The sequence below is a fragment of the Erinaceus europaeus genome, chromosome 16 (assembly GCF_950295315.1).
Source record: "Erinaceus europaeus chromosome 16, mEriEur2.1, whole genome shotgun sequence".
NCBI lineage: Eukaryota > Metazoa > Chordata > Mammalia > Eulipotyphla > Erinaceidae > Erinaceus > Erinaceus europaeus.
In genome coordinates this window covers 77,013,009-77,029,849 of record NC_080177.1, presented here as the reverse complement: position 1 = coordinate 77,029,849, position 16,841 = coordinate 77,013,009, and the positions used below count along the sequence as shown (strand labels likewise).

At 47.6% G+C, this 16,841-nt stretch overlaps 1 protein-coding gene across 1 annotated transcript in view; it reads left to right on the top strand.

Moving 5' to 3' along the window:
• The window catches only part of LIN52 (lin-52 DREAM MuvB core complex component), a 102,176-nt gene extending 99,369 nt beyond the window's left edge, over positions 1 to 2,807 (top strand). Inside the window, exons 6-7 of the mRNA XM_060175483.1 lie at positions 2,028 to 2,133; positions 2,581 to 2,807. Coding sequence (XP_060031466.1) covers positions 2,028 to 2,133; positions 2,581 to 2,602 — 128 coding nt within the window. The 3' untranslated portion in view covers positions 2,603 to 2,807. The remainder of the gene's footprint in view (positions 1 to 2,027; positions 2,134 to 2,580) is intronic.
• Positions 2,808 to 16,841: the final 14,034 nt, after the last annotated feature.

The following is a 16,841-nucleotide window of genomic DNA, read 5'->3' as shown; positions in this document are numbered from 1 at the left end:
TGGTCAAAATGCCACCATTCATTTCTCTACCTTTCTGTGACTCGTTTAGCTTTTTTTGCTTTTTTTTTTTTTTTAATAAGCCTTTCTAACTTCTTGTTGATTCTCGAGCAGCTGCTGCTTGAAACTCCTCAGTTTTCCAGACTCATCCAAATAAAGATGGAACTGTGATTGGAACTGGTGAGTGCCAGTCCACTGTCCCTATGGCATTCCGGTAGGTATTCAGACTTTGATGGGTGCTTTGGAATGAAACTGAGAAGTTGTATTTCTAGTGGAATGCTCGGGTCCCCTCAGTTTCCTCCAAGATCAAGGCATCTCAAGAAGATAAGCAGGCAGACAGGAAGTGAGGAAATGGGCAGGTGGGTCAAGAGGATGAGCTCAGGCATTAGATAACATCATTTATTATTATTATTGTTGTTGTTGTTTTTCATTATTTATTAATAGTTTGTTATAAGATTGTAAGATTACAATTTAGAGTTCCACACCTCACCACACCCACCACCAAAGTTCTGTATCCCTGCCTCCCAGAGGTAACCACCACAGTTCTCATAAGTCTTAGTTTGCGGGAGTCGGAAGGTACTGCAGCGGGTTAAGCGCACGTGGCGCGAAGCGCAAGGACCGGCTCAAGGATCCCGGTTTGAGCCCCCAGCTCCCCACCTGCAGGGGAGTCGCTTCACAGGCTGTCTGCAGGTGTCTATCTTTCTCTCCCCCTCTCTGTCGTCCAGTCCTCTCCATTTCTCCTAACAACAACAACATCAATAATAACTAACACAACAATAAAAAACAACAAGGACAACAAAAGAGAAAATAAATAAATATAAAGAAAAAATAAAACTGTAAAGAAGTTTTAGTTTGCTTGCTTTTTTTTTTTTTTTTGAGGGGGCAACTTCATGTAAATCATCTCTAGATTCTGCCTATGAGTGAAACCATCTGGTAGCTGTCTTTCATCTTCTTACTTATTTTGCTAGATTAACATCATTTTTTTAAAGATTTATTTATTAGTGAGAAAGATAGGAGGAGAGAGAGAAAGAACCAGACACCATGCTGGTACATGTGTTGCCAGGGATTGAACTTGGGACCTCCTGCTTGAGAGTCTAATGCTTTATCCACTGCGCCACCTCCTGGACCATGATTAACATGATTTTTTACTGACCCTCAACTTCTGAGACACACCATCTCCAAGTGTTTAGTTTTGTTCTCCAATTTCTGTTTCTTTCATCCCTTGAGAGAGTAGTAAGATTACCTTACCCTTAAATGGGCTTCACTTCACCAGAGGGTTTTGGGCAAAATATGGAAAAACAGTGGTCTCTCCAAGTTTATCTAATTTTTTTTTCACATTTTTATTGGCTAGGACAGAAAGAAATTGAGAGGGGAGGGAGGGAGAAAGAGAGACACCCTGCTTCACCACTTGTAAATCAACCCTCCTGCAGGTGGAGAGCTGGGGACTTGAACTGGGATCCTTGCACAGGTCCTCGAGCTTTGAACTATGTGCGTTTAACCTGGTGCACCACCGCCCAGCCCCGCCTCTGGCCTCTCCAAGTTTATAGGTTTTGACTGACCTGTGCTTGACTCTTCCTGTCTGAGGAAAAGTCAGGTATAGGCCAGTCAGAAACGTATAAACTTGAAGAAACCTTTGTCTTCCCATTCTCTGGGGGTAGAGGTTTCCCAAGGCCCTCTGGTGAAATGAACCTGCTCTGGGGATAAGTCCATGACCATCCTGGCTTCTTAAGCTTTCCCAGGTCTTCCTCTTCATGAGAGGGGCAGTTGAGGGCTTCAGCGGCCCCAGGCATAACCTTGATGCTCCTGGTTGGTACAAGTGCTGGCAGAGCCTGTTAATTAGCACGTGAGCACCCCAGTGCTCCATTAGCCAGGCCAGGCATTCGGAACCTTCCCCTCCGGTGGGCCCCTTCCTTCTAATGAGAGCCAGGAAAAGGGCTCTAACAAAACATTGCCTCCGAATAATATTCTGCTTTGTCCCCACCAGTAACCAAGGCTGACAGGATCACTCTGTCCATTTCTCTTCTAATTAGCACAATTCCAGCATGGCCTGAGCCAGCGAATGGAGAAAAGCGATCAAAAGCGATCGGACAACCGTACTGAACTGCAAACACAAAGAAGGCCTTTCCCTATAATTAGGTGAGACAATTCCTCAGTTTTTTCTCGGCTGGAGCTTGCCGCTAAGACTCTTGCTGCTTGGGTCCCAGCACACAAGTTCCATGTCTCCCTGGGGCACTAATAAGCCCCAAATTGCCTTCCGCTTGACACAACTCTAACCAGAGAACAGATTGGGGGGTGGGAGGGAGGTAGGACACTCTGAAGGGACAGGGTCCTTAAAAAAGCAGCTGTTGCAATGTTTCCCTGACTCCTCAGGGCAGATCTTGGGGCTGTGAGGAAAGAGGGAGGGAGAAGCCTTCCTGTACAGCCTGGGCCCTGACCTCAGGAGCCCTGACCCTCTAGGGAAGCCCATTCTTGGCTACTCGCCTCACCTGCTTGACTCGCTACCCTACTCGCTCCCTTTTGGTGTCTTCATCCTTTCTGATGACATCCTCCCCAGAGCTGTGCCGAACACCTATTCAACCACAGGTGCAGTCCTCAGAAGAACTAACGGACACATATACGTGAATTCCCCTTGGAGAGTCCACACCCACAACTCCTGTATCTTCGCCGGCTCGTCTCCATTCTCTCTCCTGGGAGATAGTATCTATTTTTAGATTTTTCCTCAATCAGCCTTATTCACTAGCGTGTTCAACTAGTAGAACATAAAAGCATAGGATTCATAGCATATTAAAATTACTGTGCAAATTGTGGAATATGTTTTTTATTTAATTAATTTTTTTTTGCCTCCAGGGTTATCACTGGGGCTCGGTGCCTGCACTACAAATCCACTGCTCCTGGAGGCCATTTTCCCCATTTTGTTGCTCTTGTTGTGGCCCTTGTTGTTATTGTTATTATTGTTGTCACTGCTGCTGTTGTTGGACAGGACAGAGAGAAATGGAGAGAGGAGGGGAAGACAGAGAGAGAGAGAAAGACAGACACCTGCAGACCTGCTTCACCACCCGTGAAGTGACCCCTCCCCTGCAGGTGGGGAGCCGGGGGCTTGAACCGGGATCCTTACACCGTTCCTTGCACTTCGAACCATGTGTGCTTAACCCACTGCACTACCACCCAAACCCCAATATGTTATATTTTAAAAGAGAGGGAGAGGGGCTGGGTGGTGGTGCACCTGGTTAAGTGCACATAGTGTGAAGCGCAAGGACCAACGGAAGGATCCGGGTTCAAACCCCTGCTCCCCACATGCAGGGGGGGAAGCTTCACGAGTGGTGAAGCAGGTCTGCAGGTGTCTTTCTCCCTCTCTCCCTCCCCCTCCTCTCTCAATTTCTCTCTGTCCTCTATAGTAAAATGGAAAAAAATGGCCACCAGGAGCAGTGGGTTCATAGTGCCAGCACTAAGCCCCAGCAATAACCCTGGAGGCAAAAAAAAAAAAAAAGAGAGAGAGAGAGAGAAAGAGCAGCTATCAGGGCAAGAAGTCACAACTGGCAATAACTCCATGTGGCTCAGATGTTGGCCACCTAGACAAAGCTCCAAGAGACAGACTGCAGCTCATTACTGGGACTACTGGGGTGATGCAGCCGTGAATTTGGTCTCAGAGACAAAGGAAGGCAGGGGGACAGGAGTCTCACACTCCGTGCCTGGACTCATATTCACATGCTTATTCTGCCCTCCACTTTCTGCTTTGATTGATATTAGATGTTCTTCAGAGTGACATCAAATACCAGGAAACACTCAATTATCTAATAAATCAGAAAACTCAAGGAATCAAGAGTTGTGTTGTTGTTTTTCCATCTTCCCTGTCAGTAACACTGAGAAAAATTATCAAGATACTAGCTTTTTTTTTTTTTTAGAGAGAGATAGCCAGATATTGATAAGGGAGGGGGAGATAGGAAGAAAAGTGTTTTTTTGTTTGTTTGTTTGTTTTTTGCCTCCAGGGTTATCTCTGGGGCTCGGTGCCTACACTACGAATTCACTGCTCCTGGAGGCTATTTTTTCCCATTTTGTTGCCCTTGTTGCTGTCATTATTATTATTGTTGCCATTGATGTTGTTGTTGGAGAGGACAGAGAGAAATCGAGAGAGGCTAGGAGACAGAAAGGGGGAGAGAAAGACAGACACCTGCAGACCTGCTTCACAGCTTGTGAAGTGACCCTCCTGCAGGTGGGGAGCCAGGAGCTCGAACCAGGATCCTTACACTTTGTAAGGACATCGGTCCTTGCACTTTGTGCCATGTGTGCTTAACTCACAGTGAGTTAAGCACTACTGCCTGGCCCCCACCCTTAGCTTTTTAAAATAACTTTTGGGGGAATGTCAAAAATCTGATCCACAATAAACATAGGAAGAATGCTCTAAGTCATTGACTGTCAGAAGAATGCAAATAAAGACAACAATGAGATGCCACTTCACTCCTATGAGACTGTCATGCATCAGAAAGGGTAGCAACAGCAACTGCTGGAGAGGTTGTGGGGACAGAGGAACCCTCCTGCACTGCTGGTAGGAATGTAAAATGGTCCAACCCCTGTGGAGAGCAGTCTGAAGAACTCTCAGTAAGCTAGAAGTGAACCTACCCTGCAATCCTCTCCTGGGGATATATCCTAAGGAACCAAACACACCCCATCCAAAAAGAGTTGAGTACACCTATGTTCATAGCAGCACAATTTGTAATAGCCAAAACCTGGAAGCAGCCCAGGTGTCCAACAACAGATGAGTGGCTGAGTAAGTTGTGGTCTATATACACAATGGAATACTCCTCAGCTATTAAAAATGGTGACTTCACCTTCTTTACCTCATCTTGGATGGAGCTTGAAGAAATCATGTTAAAGTGAGATAAGTCAGAAAGAGAAGGATGAAGATGTCATGATCTCACTCATAGAAGTTGAAAAACAAGATCAGAAGGGAAAACATTAAGCATTACATGGACTGGAGTTGGTGTATTGCACCAAAGTAAAAGACTCTCTGGGGTGTAGGGGGGAGGGTTCAGGTCCTGGAACATGTTGGCAGAGGAGGACCTAGTGGGGGTTGTATTGTTGGGTGAAATGTTACACATGCACAAACTATTGTATTTTACTTTCGACTGTAAACTATTAATCCCCCAATGAAGAAAAAAACCTGATCCAAAATTTTTCACCCTTCTGCAATTTAGCTATAACCAACACCTGATACATAATACTAAGAATTTGCTGGCAGATTGGGCTGGTGGCCCAGCAGGTGGAGCAGTAGATAAAGCACTGGACTCTTAAGCATGAGGTCCCAAGTTCAAGTCCTAGCAGCACGACTCCTGGCAACCAAAGTGGTACTCAGGTTCTGTCTCTGTCTCTCTTTTTCATCATCTCTCAGTATTGAAGTTTGCCATGTTCATAGTCTTAACTGCTAGTCTTAAATTCAGTAAGAGCCTGTAGTGTGAGAAAGAGGCTGGGCTGTGTTCTTGCAGGTCACTTCTCTCAGAGCCTTAGACCTGTTTCATGGTCTTCAGTGCCACTGAGAGTGGTTAGAGGCATTTGCCTGTTTCATCTTAGTTTTTCTTTGGGTTTTTGCTTGTTTTTCATACGGGAAATGAAGGAGAGAATATCGGAGCCCACTCTAGCATATGGATACAGGGGTCAAGCCCAGAGCCTCAGGCATGCAGGCCCTGCACTGGCACTGCTGAGTCACCCCCTTTGGCTTGAGGACCTTTTCCACTTTCAATACTCAGCCCAGCCTCATGGATAATGACATAGGCCTAAAGGTCAGGCTGCCAGGGGCCAAATCCTATTTCTGTCATCCTGCTGTGGGTCAGATGCTTAGATCTCTGTGTCTTAATTCACCTATTTATGGAGTGGGTGGGTCCTACCATCACCTAAGTACTGGGGTAGCTGTGGAAATTGAATGAGGACTATCATGGCATCTTTCACCCACTTCTGTAAAACTGTGTCCTCTGTAAAGGATCTCAGTCCAGTAACTAGTCTTTAAAAAAAAAAAAAAAATTCTTTCATCTTAGGAGAGAGATACAGCACTCCTTTGATTATGTGGATTATCAGAGGATGGGAAGCACGTGGGGGCTTGCAAAGTAAGTATTCTCCCACTGAGCCACTTCCTCAGCTACTTGTTTTTTTGTTTGTTTGTTTTGTTTTGTTTTGCTTGTTCAACATTTTATTTTAGTGAGAGAACAGAAAGAAAAACAGAGAATGAGAGAGACTGAGCACTGCTCTGCGCTGGCTTGTGGTATGGTATGGGGATTGAACCTGGGACCTCAGAGGCTCAGGCATGAAAATCTTGTTTGAGTTGCCGAGTGGTGGCCCGCCTGGCTGAGCGCACATGTTACAATGCTCAAGGACCCGGGTTTGAGCCCCCAGTCCCCACCTGCAAGGGGAAAGCTTTGTGAGTGGTGAAGCAGTGCGGCAGGTGTCTCTCTCTCCCTCTCTACCACCCCCTTCCCTCTCAATTTCTGGCTGTCTGTATCCAATAAATAAAGATTAAAAAGAATTTTCTTATGAAAATGTTTTTTGCATAACCATTATGCTGTCTACCCAGCCCCCCCCCTTTAAAACTATGCCCACACTTTTTTTAAATGAATTATCCTTACAGTGAAAATACAGTGACTTTGGTTGCCTTGGATAGGCAGGGAAGCACAGAGCCCATTTCTCTATTCTTCAAGAGAGCTGGCAGTTTGGTAAATACTTCTGCCACCCCATCCTCTGACATGAGGGAGTCCCTGCCACAGGGACACTCGGCAAATGCCTCTGCTGACTCTAAACCGCACTGAAGACCACTGGCTGCGGGAAAACAGGAAATAGATGCTCAGTGATACTGGCAGGTTTCTGGGCTAATGGTGAGCCGGGCGTTAAGCCTCAGACTGTCATGGTTCACAGTGGCCTTGGTGGTCCTAGTATTTTCTGGGCACCCATGCTTTTCCAGTCTCTGCATGGGAGCATACATCCCTGTTTTGCTCTGTCTCTCCTGCCACTCTCCTTCCAGGTGTTCCCTTTCTGGGGCGAGCAGGTCCACTTAGACCTGGGCTCTCCCAGCAGCCCCCTCTCAGCTCTCTGGCAGCTCACAGAGAGCCTGACCACAGTCTGAGGCCTCTGGGTCAAGCAGGGCTGAAGGTCACACCCCAGGCCCCTCCTGAGTGCAGCCAAACCCCAGGAGCCGAGCCGGCCTGAGTCAGCAGCTCCACACAAAAGGAGCAGCTGAGAAGTCAAGCTGGAAAAGTCAGTGACTTAAGGCTGAGTGGAACTGAGAAGTACCAGCTGCCGCCATCCACAAAGCAGGCGGAGCTGTGAGGGAGACTGGGGCAGCGGCAGTGACCTGGGGGAGGCAGTTCCCCAGAGTTTCTTCCTGAGCCCCCTGCTTCCCTCCTTTTCTCACCTGCTGAACCTCATCCCAGGCTTCTCTCGTAGCCCCGTGTGCCCATACCAGCTGCCCATCAGCCCTTCAAACGTGTGACTATCCAGTCAAGCGTTTACTGAAGTAGTATTGGTTTATAACATATAGGCTTCAAGGGTGTCTCCTTTACGTCAACATTAGGGTAACAGTGACACAGTGAGCCATTATGCTGTTGGTACATTTGCAGAGATTACAATGTATGATGGAATGGCTTGTCATAAGAGTATGTGAAAGCAGCAAGTTGGGAAATTAGAAAGTGGGGGACCGGGCGGTGGCGCACCTGGTTCAGCGCACATAGTACTAAGCGCAAGGACCTAACTGCACAAGGACCCAATTTCTAGCCCCCCAGCTCCCCACCTGCAGCAGGGACCTTGTGTGCTACAATGTGTCCACTTAACTAGGTGCACCACCCTAGTCCCAGAGCATTCTCTAAACATAAGATAATCAAGGAAGGACTGTGGTGATAGCACAGTGATGCAAAGACTCTCATGCCTGAGGTACCAAAGGTCCCACGTTCAATTGCCAGCCAGCACTACCGTAAGCCAGAGCTGAGCAGTGTTCTGGTAAAAGAAATGAGAGAGAGAAAGATCATGGGATGAGGATGGCTGTTGTCCCTAAGAAGTGATTTGACCACCCTAGCCCCAGGTACCTAGAATACACAAGGCTGAGCCTTGCAAAGTTGTAAGGGGACTTGCCCCTCGTTTTCCCACAGCAGAAATAGATGTTGTGAAGAGTAAGTGAGAGTAAGGCTGTCCCTGCCACCCCACACCCTCCTGCACTTCCCTGATGTGTGCATCACAGGCTCCCCTGCACCCAGCTCCCGACAGCAAAGCGAGGGAAATGTCAACAGCCAGGAGCAGCCCTGAGTCTTGCCTGGATGTTGCTCTGGGACTTGTAGCCAGGGGCAGCCAGAGGACTCAGCCCTCCACAAGAGCGCAGGCTACTCCGGCGGCACAGAGTTGAAGCAGTTGTTGCAATGCAGACATCGCGGGGCGGGTGACACTTCACAGTCACAGCATCGCCAAAGATGGAAGCAAATTGGTTTTAGTTCTGACCCTGTCACACCAGGAAGGATAATGACACGGGAGGGGGCACGCGGTGGGGGCCGGGAGGCTTGGTGGCTCACTTCTCATGTTCACTAATGATCCGAAGGACAGGTAAACAGCATGCTAATGGAACTGTGGGTGATCGATATTACAAATCCTGAAACAGCGTGGTGAGACCCCAGAAATGTAGGCGGGTCGGATGGGACCCATCCCAGGAACGTGAAAGTCGCATCAGGAAGGAATGGGGTGGGGCCTGCAGACTTGGGAAGAATAGGCCAAAACAGGGGACTGGGCAGTAGCGCAGCGGGTTAAGCGCACGTGACGCAAAGTGCGAGGACCAGCATAAGTCTCCCGGTTTGAGCACCCGGCTCCCCACCTACAAAGAGGTCCCTTCACAGGCGGTGAAGCAGATCTGTAGGTGTCTATCTTTGTCTTCCCTTGCTCTCTCCAGTTCTCTCTGTCCTATCCAACAACAACAACAACAGCTATAACAATAACGACCACAACAAGGGCAGCGAAATGGAAAAAATAACCTCCAGGAGCAGAGGGTTCGTAGTGCTGGCACCGAGCCCCAGCGATAACCCTGGAGGCAAAAAAAAAAAAAAAAAAAAAAGACTAGGCCAAAACTGAGTTTTCCAGGAAGGACAGGATTGTATGTGCAGTGGTCTGGGAGGTGGCTCAGTGATAAGGCTTTGGACTCTCAAGCATGAGGTCCTGAGTTCAATCCCCAGCAGCACATGTGCCAGAGTGATGTCTGGTTCTCTCTCTCTCCTCCTATCTTTCTCATTAATAAATAAATAAAGTCTTAAAAAAAAGGGGGGGAGCCGGGCAGTGGCACAGTGGGTTCAGCACACATGATGCAAAGCACAAGGACCAGTATAAGGATCCTGGTTCAAGCCCCCTGGCTCCCCACCTGCAGGGGAGTCGCTTCACAGGCGGTGAAGCAGGTCTGCAGGTGTCTGTCTTTCTCTTCCCCTCTCTGTCTTCCCCTCCTCTCTCCATTTCTCTCTGTCCTATCCAACAACGACGACATCAATAACAACAACAATAATAACTACAACAATAAAACAAGGGCAACAAAAGGAAATAAATAAATAAATATTTAAAAAAAGGAAAGCAAATATTTTTAAAAAATAGGATTGTATGTGCAGAAGGGATGTGACTTTCTAGAAGCTCAATGGCATGAACAGAGGTACTCAAGTGAGAAACTGAATTGTGAATTCCTTAGATTAACTGAATGAGAGGCTTTTTTTTTTTTTTTTGCCTCCAGGGTTATCTCTGGGGCTCGTCTGGGCACTACAAACTGCTCCTGGTGGCCATTTTTTCCATTTTATTGGATAGGACAGAAATTGAGAGGGGAGGGGAGATAGGGAGAGACAAAGACAGACACCTGCAGGCCTGCTTCACTGCTTGTGAAGCTTCCTCTCTTCAGGTAGGGAGCCAGGGGCTCGAACCCGGATCCTTGTGCAGGTTCTCCTGCTTAACCAGGTGTGCTACTGCCCGGCCTCCCCTGAAAGGGAGACTTTAGATAGTGAAGAGGAAAGAAGCCAAGCTGGAGGATTGACTAGGATTATATGTGTTGAGTAATAATAATTGATAATAACAGGAAAACTCGGAATGATATGAGTAGCGATTTCCTCAGTAAAGAACTCACTAGAAGAAACTCCACAGTCTTCTGCTTAGCTAGAAATGTTCTAGAGGGAAAAGAGTGAACTTCAGTCTTATTTTAGATGTAGTATTTGGGTTCCAAAAGCATTTTTTCTTTTCCTTTACTTTCCATAAGCAGTTAAAAAAACAAACCCCTGTTTATGTGAAAGAAAGCAGAAGGAGAAAGGGGAAACTTATTTTCATTGGAGCAATTGCAATAAACAGAAAGATCACTGAGCCCTTTATTTATTGCTGTTTCTTCTACTTGTTCTTTCCTTTCCTTTTTTTAATTTTTTTTCTTTTTTGTTGCCCTGTTGTTTTGTCATTGTGATTGTTATTGTTGTTGTTGATGTCACTGTTGTTGGATAGGACAGAGAGGAATGGAGAGAAGAGGGGAAGACAGAGAGGGGGAGAGAAAGACAGACACCTGCAGACCTGCTGCACCGCCTGTGACTCCCCTGCAGGTGGGGAGCCGGGGGCTCGAACCGGGATCCTTACACCGGTCCCTGCACCTGGTGCCGTGTGTGCTTAACCCGCTGCGCCGCCGCCCGACCCCCTCTGCAAAGGCTTCCATCTTCTTTCTTTCTCTTTCCCTCTCCCTCTTCCTCCCTCTATCTCCCTTTCTTTCTCCCTCTCTTTCTTTCTTTTTAAAATAAATTTTATTTATTTATTACCCTTTTTGTTGCCCTTGTTTTTTATTGTTGTAGTTATTATTGTTGTTGTTGTTGATGTCGTCGTTGTTGGACAGGACAGAGAGAAATGGAGAGAGGAGGGGAAGACAGAGAGGGGGAGAGAAAGACAGACACCTGCAGACCTGCTTCACTGCCTGTGAAGCGACGCCCCTGCAGGTGGGGAGCCGGGGGCTCAAACCGGGATCCTTACACCTTCCTTCCTTCCTTCCTTCCTTTCTTCCTTTCTTCCTTCCTTCCTTCTTTCCTTCCTTCCCTTCCTTCCTTTCTTTCTTCCTTTCTTTTTTTCTTCTTTCTTCCTTTCTTTCTTTCCTTCTTTTTTTCTTTCTATCATTTATGTGTTAATGAGAGAGGGAGATGAGAGGGAGAACCAGAGCACCCCTCTGCCACCTGTGTTGCTGGGGAACAAACTCAGAACCTCCTGCTTGAGGGCCCAACACCTTTCCCACTGCACCACCTCCCAGTCCACAGGTTCCCATCTCTCTAGTCACCTGTCCTCCTGCCTCAGCTCATGGAGACTCACTTTTGATGCCTGTGTCCTCATGGCCTTGATCTGAGAACCATCCAGATTAGTTCTATTTTTTTTTTCAGATTAGTTCTGATTCTACTAGAGAAGTCCAGCTCATTCTAGAACCATGTTCTAGGACTGTTCTGCGGCACCAGCACCACTCTGCCTAGCAAAGTGTGAGGCCACTCTCTGCAGTCCTCGGTGGTGCCAGCAGTAATGTGTTGGGGTTTGCTGTGCCCGTGTAGGGAAGCCTGAGTTGTCTGACCCCTTAAACAGATTTCTGAGCTCCAAGGCAGAGGCCACTTGCCACATGGGACTGTTAAATTAAGTTCCTCAATCACATCAGTAGCATTTCAAGCGCCCACTCAGCACATCTAACTGTGTTCCACCACCTCAGACTCCCCCACTGCGTGGGTGTGCTACCAGAGAATAGTTAACCAGCCCTATGACAGACTTCTGGGCTCTTTCCACTTTGGGTGACTACGATCTATGTTATGAGGAACAATCATTTTTGTGCTTAGATACTTGTGTGTGTGCAAATATTTCAGTAGAACAGGCTGCTAGTGAGGAAATTGATAGGGCAAATGATGGGTCACTTTATTTTTATTTTATTTTTTGCTTCCAGGGTTATTGCTGGGGCTTGGTGCCTACACTACAAATCTACTGCTCCTGGTGGCCATTTTTCCATTTTTGTTGTTGTTGTTGGATAGGACAGAGAGAAATTGAGAGAGAAGGAAATGATAGAGTGGCGAGTGGCAAGAGATAGACACCTGCAGACCTGCTTCACCACTTGCGAAGCGACCTCCCTGCAGGTGGGGATCTGGGGGCTCGAACCAGGGTCCTTGTGCTTTGTACTATGTGTGCTTAACCCAGTGTGCCACTGCTTGACTCCCAGTGTCTTTTATTTTTATTTTTGATAAGAAATTAAAAGGGAAAGGAAAGAAATTGAAAGGGAAGGAGGATACAGAGAAGGAGAAAGATGGGGCCTGGCGGTGGCACACCTGGTTGAGTGCACGTTACAGTGCACAAGAACCTAGGTTCGAGCCCCTGGTCCCCACAAGGTTTGTGAGTGGTGAATCAGTGCCACAGATGTCTCTCTCTCTCTCTCTTTCTCTCTATCACAACCTCCCCTCTCAATTTCTCGCTGTCTATAAAATAAATAAATAAAGATGGTTAAAAATTTTTTAAAAGAGAGAGAAGGAGAGAGATACCTACAGACCTGCTTATCACTTGTGAAGTGTCTCCTTTGCAAGTGGGGAGCCGGGGCTTGAACTCTTGTCTTTGTATACTGCGTACACTCTACCAGGTATACCACCCCCTTACCATCATGCTCTAATGGGTCACTTTTTAAAAATTTTTCTTTATTGGGGGATTAATGTTTTACATTGAACAGTAAATACAATAGTTTGTACATGCATAACATTTCTCAGTTTTCCACACAACGATACAACCCCTTCTAGGTCCTCTGTCATCCTTTTTGGACCTATACTCTCCCTCCCACCCACCCACGCCACTCCAGAGTCTTCTACTTTGGTGCAATACACCAATAATGGGTCACTTTTAACTTAAATATAACACACACACACACACACACACACACACACAGACACACACACTAAAGAGAGGGAGAGAAAAACCACTGTCTTCACACTGTCAGGACTCGAACTCAAGACCTCATGCTTGACAGTCTAACACCTTTCAGCAGTTCCACCTCCAAGACTGCATGTAATAGTTTTCAAATACCTAGCGCATATACTACTAAATCACCTCCTGAGGTGGCTAGGACAGTGAGAAGTCTTTGGCACACACCTTCAGTGGTATGTTATCAGGCACAGTGAATGTCCCCACGGGGAAGGGCTCAGCCATTGCCTCCCACCCACTTCCCCCTCTTCTTGTTACTCCTCCCTGCTGCCAAGAATGCTTAACATTTCCCGGCATGTCCTCTAGGCCCTCCAGGTACTGTCTAAATCCTTTCCTTCGATGTCTCTCGTGTGCTCACTCTTCACAACTAGCTCACGATGCAGGTACTGTTATTCCCATTTACAGATGAGAAGTCTTGGGCTTGGAGAGTAACTGACTGTCTCCTAGTCCCTTCGCGGCTTAGGGGCGGAGCTGGGCTTCCACCCCAGGGCCCCCTCAGCCCTATGCCTAAGCTTGTGACCAGTAGGTCTCCGCACATGTCACCTTCCCAGGACCCTCCTCCCTACCTGCAGAGTCATGTTCCCCTGCTCCAAGCAAAGCCACCGCCCCTCAAATGAGCCCTCTGCTGATGCTTCCACCATTCTGATATCCTTGACCTTGAACCTTCCCCACCTAACCTGCCAGGCCTGCCCAGGTGAGCTGACCAGAGCCAGGGAGGAAGCGGCAACGGCTCCTGTCACCTGACCCCACTCAACCAATTCAGGAAGACAAGATGTCACGTTAATGAGCCAGTGGGCTTCTAATTAGCTGTCAATTACCTCAAATTAATCAACTCCTCGCCTAATTAAGCATTATCGGCAGGTGGGCACAAAGCAGACCATTGTGTGGGAGCCATGAGAAAAGCCAGGCTGGCAAACTTGGTTAGGATCAGCGCTGTGCACCCTGCCTGCCTCCCCACTGCGCCCGGCGACCCGCCTGCCTGAGACCCTGGAGTGCTCTGCCCACCGCTGTCTCCAGATCCTGGGGCCTCCGGGACCCCCTGGGCCACTGGTGCCCTGTGCCCTGTGGGAGAGAGGAACAGGGCTTGGAGGCAGGTGGGACAACTATAGGGTCATGGGCAGGCAGAGGACGGCCGTGGCCGAGGAGAGGACCTCAGGAGAGAGACGCTACCTGGTGCTTGTCTGAGTCCTGAGGCAGAGCCCAGGCCATGCTGCGGCTTGGATCTCAGCCCTGTGCCTGCCCACAGAGCCAGCTTCCACTCTTAAGCTTGCTACCTGTGAGCACTCCAACCACACAAAGGAACTCCACACCTTTGAATCACAGTTTCTATCTGTGAAAACAGCAAGTTCTTTATCTTACTGTTAACAGGGTTATTGCTGGGGGTTGAGGGCTTGGTGCCTTCACAATGAATCCACCCACCACGCTCAGTGCCTGCACTACGGACCCACTGCTCCTGGCAGCTATTGTTTTTTTTCTTTCTGTTTTTATTTGACAAGAAAAAGAAAAAAATGAGAGGGGAGGGGAGATAAAGAAAGGTGGAAAAAGATAAGACACCTGCAGACCTGCTTCATTGCTCATGAAACATTCCCCCTACAGGTGGGGAGTGGGGGCTCGAACCCTGGTCCTTAGGCATGGTGATATATGTGCTTAACTGGGTGCAACACCGCCTGGCCTCTTTCTTTTATTCTATAGGACAGAGAGAAAAATTGACAGACGAGTGAGCAATAGACAGGAAGAGAGAGAAAGAGACACCTGTAATACTGCTTCACTACCTGTGTAGCTTCCCCCTGCATGTGGGGACCAGGGGCTTGAACCCAGATCCTTGTGCTTGGTACCATAAATAACCAGATGCACCACTGGTCAGACCCCAAAACAGCAGGTTTTAAGGTGCCCTTATTGGTGCTTTGTGAAGATGGACTGAGACCACGCTTGTGAAGCCCCTGCCACGTGGTGAGTTCTCAGCAGATTTAACAGCAGGGTTGGTGGAAGCCTCACCCAAGAATCACTTAAGCTGTAATGTGCTGCCCAAATCTGAAGTCCGGACAGCTTTCAGGCAGCACTGCACTCCCAAAAAATGTTAGTGGGCTGCTCAGGACATGTGGGTGCTAGATACTGGGTTGTCCAGGGGCACAACTTTCCCTCTACCCCTCCCCAATTTCCAGCCCCTTTGAGGACACTTACAAAGAGCTGGCCAGGTGAGGTGACCACAGGCCCGTGATTGAACAGGGGTCCCATCCGCCTCAGTCTCGAGGCAGCCCTGGGACTGCAAGTTCACACCCATGACCATGGTCGTGGAGATGAACAGGGTGGCATCTCTCCTTGGCACAGGGCCTGGTGAGGCTGGCAGTCAACTCTGCAGCTCTGTGCCCCCACTGATAGCCATCACACTCATGCCTGTTCAGGCCCCTAGCTCTGCCTCAGCCTTCCCTCATAATCAGCCCATCAAAAACTTTGGTGCTCTCTTGCCCTGGCATAGGACATCCCCTCTCTGCCTCGTGGGTGGTGCTGGTCTCAACTTTACTTCTGAATCTTGGAAACATGTCCCACTCCTAGTTAAACCACATTTATTGAGCCTCCTAATTAAAGTTTGAAGTGTAATGTGTGGTGGTTGGGCACACACAAGTCAGTACTGCAAGCTCTAAAGATGTGGAGAGCAGGCAGGAATTAGCATCCGCTAACATGCATACTAGAGGCCCACAGGAGAAGAGAAGCCACTGTGCTGAGTCTTCCTTTTCAGACTGATGACATTTTAGAAGTTATTTCAGGTGAGGATGTGTGATGGCACCAGCACAGCGTTCCTCTGGTTGGATGTCTATTCTTGGTCATGAAGGCTAAAGGTCATGATCATGGAACAGAAAAAAAGGACCAACTCAAGAAATCTGTGTATAGCACACACCTGACTACTGCTGGCCTTGACCCACTCACCGGAGCAAACTTACCATGTTGATGTCAGAGGTTGATAATAGGGAAGTTTGGGTGTGGGGTGTATGAGAACTCTGTATAGAGTGTTTCTGCACATTTTAAAACTGTTCTAAAAAATAATATTTAGCACTGGGGAAATAGCTAAACAGGTAGGAAGTAAGACCTGCATGCCTGAGGCTCCAGGTTCCATCCCTGACCCTGCATGTAAAGAGTGGTCGAGTTAGTCCTCTCTCTCTCTCTCTCTCCTCTCTCACATATGTGAATAAAATAGATCTTAAAATGATGTTTATTTAGAAAGTGATCTGAAAGGGCTGGGAAAACAGCATAATGGTTCTGCAAAAGACTTTTGTGCCTGAGGCTCCAAGGTCCCGGGTTCAATCCCTAGACCCACAAGAAGCCAGAGCTGAGCAGTGTTCTAGATTTTCTCTCATTAAAATAAAATTCAAGGGAGTCGGGCGGTAGCGCAGTGGGTTAAGCGCACATGGCACAATGACCAGTGTAAGGATCCTGGTTCGAGCCCCCCTCCCCACTTGCAGGGGAGTCGCTTCACAGGCGTTGAAGCAGGACTGCATGTGTCTATCTTTCTCTCCCCCTCTCTATCTTTCCCTCCTCTCTCCATTTCTCTCTGTCCTATCCAACAACGACGACATCAATAACAACAGTAATAACTACAACAATAAAAAACAAAGGGAAAATAAAAATAAATCTAATTTTAAAAAAGTAATCTGAAAAAATTGTTGTGGAGATGAATCAAGTATCCATACATGTAAAACAAGAAAAAAAAGTATTGCTGAATACTTAATAGTTTGGGGCCATTCTGTTAAGGTTTTCAGTGAAATAGGGGAATAAAAGTAAAACCCTGAAGGAATGTACAAATTATTTTACATTTAAAATATTTTGTGGGCAGGGAGGTGGCACAGTGGATAAACCACTGGATCCTCAAGTTTGATCCCCCATGCTACATGTGCCAGAGTGATACT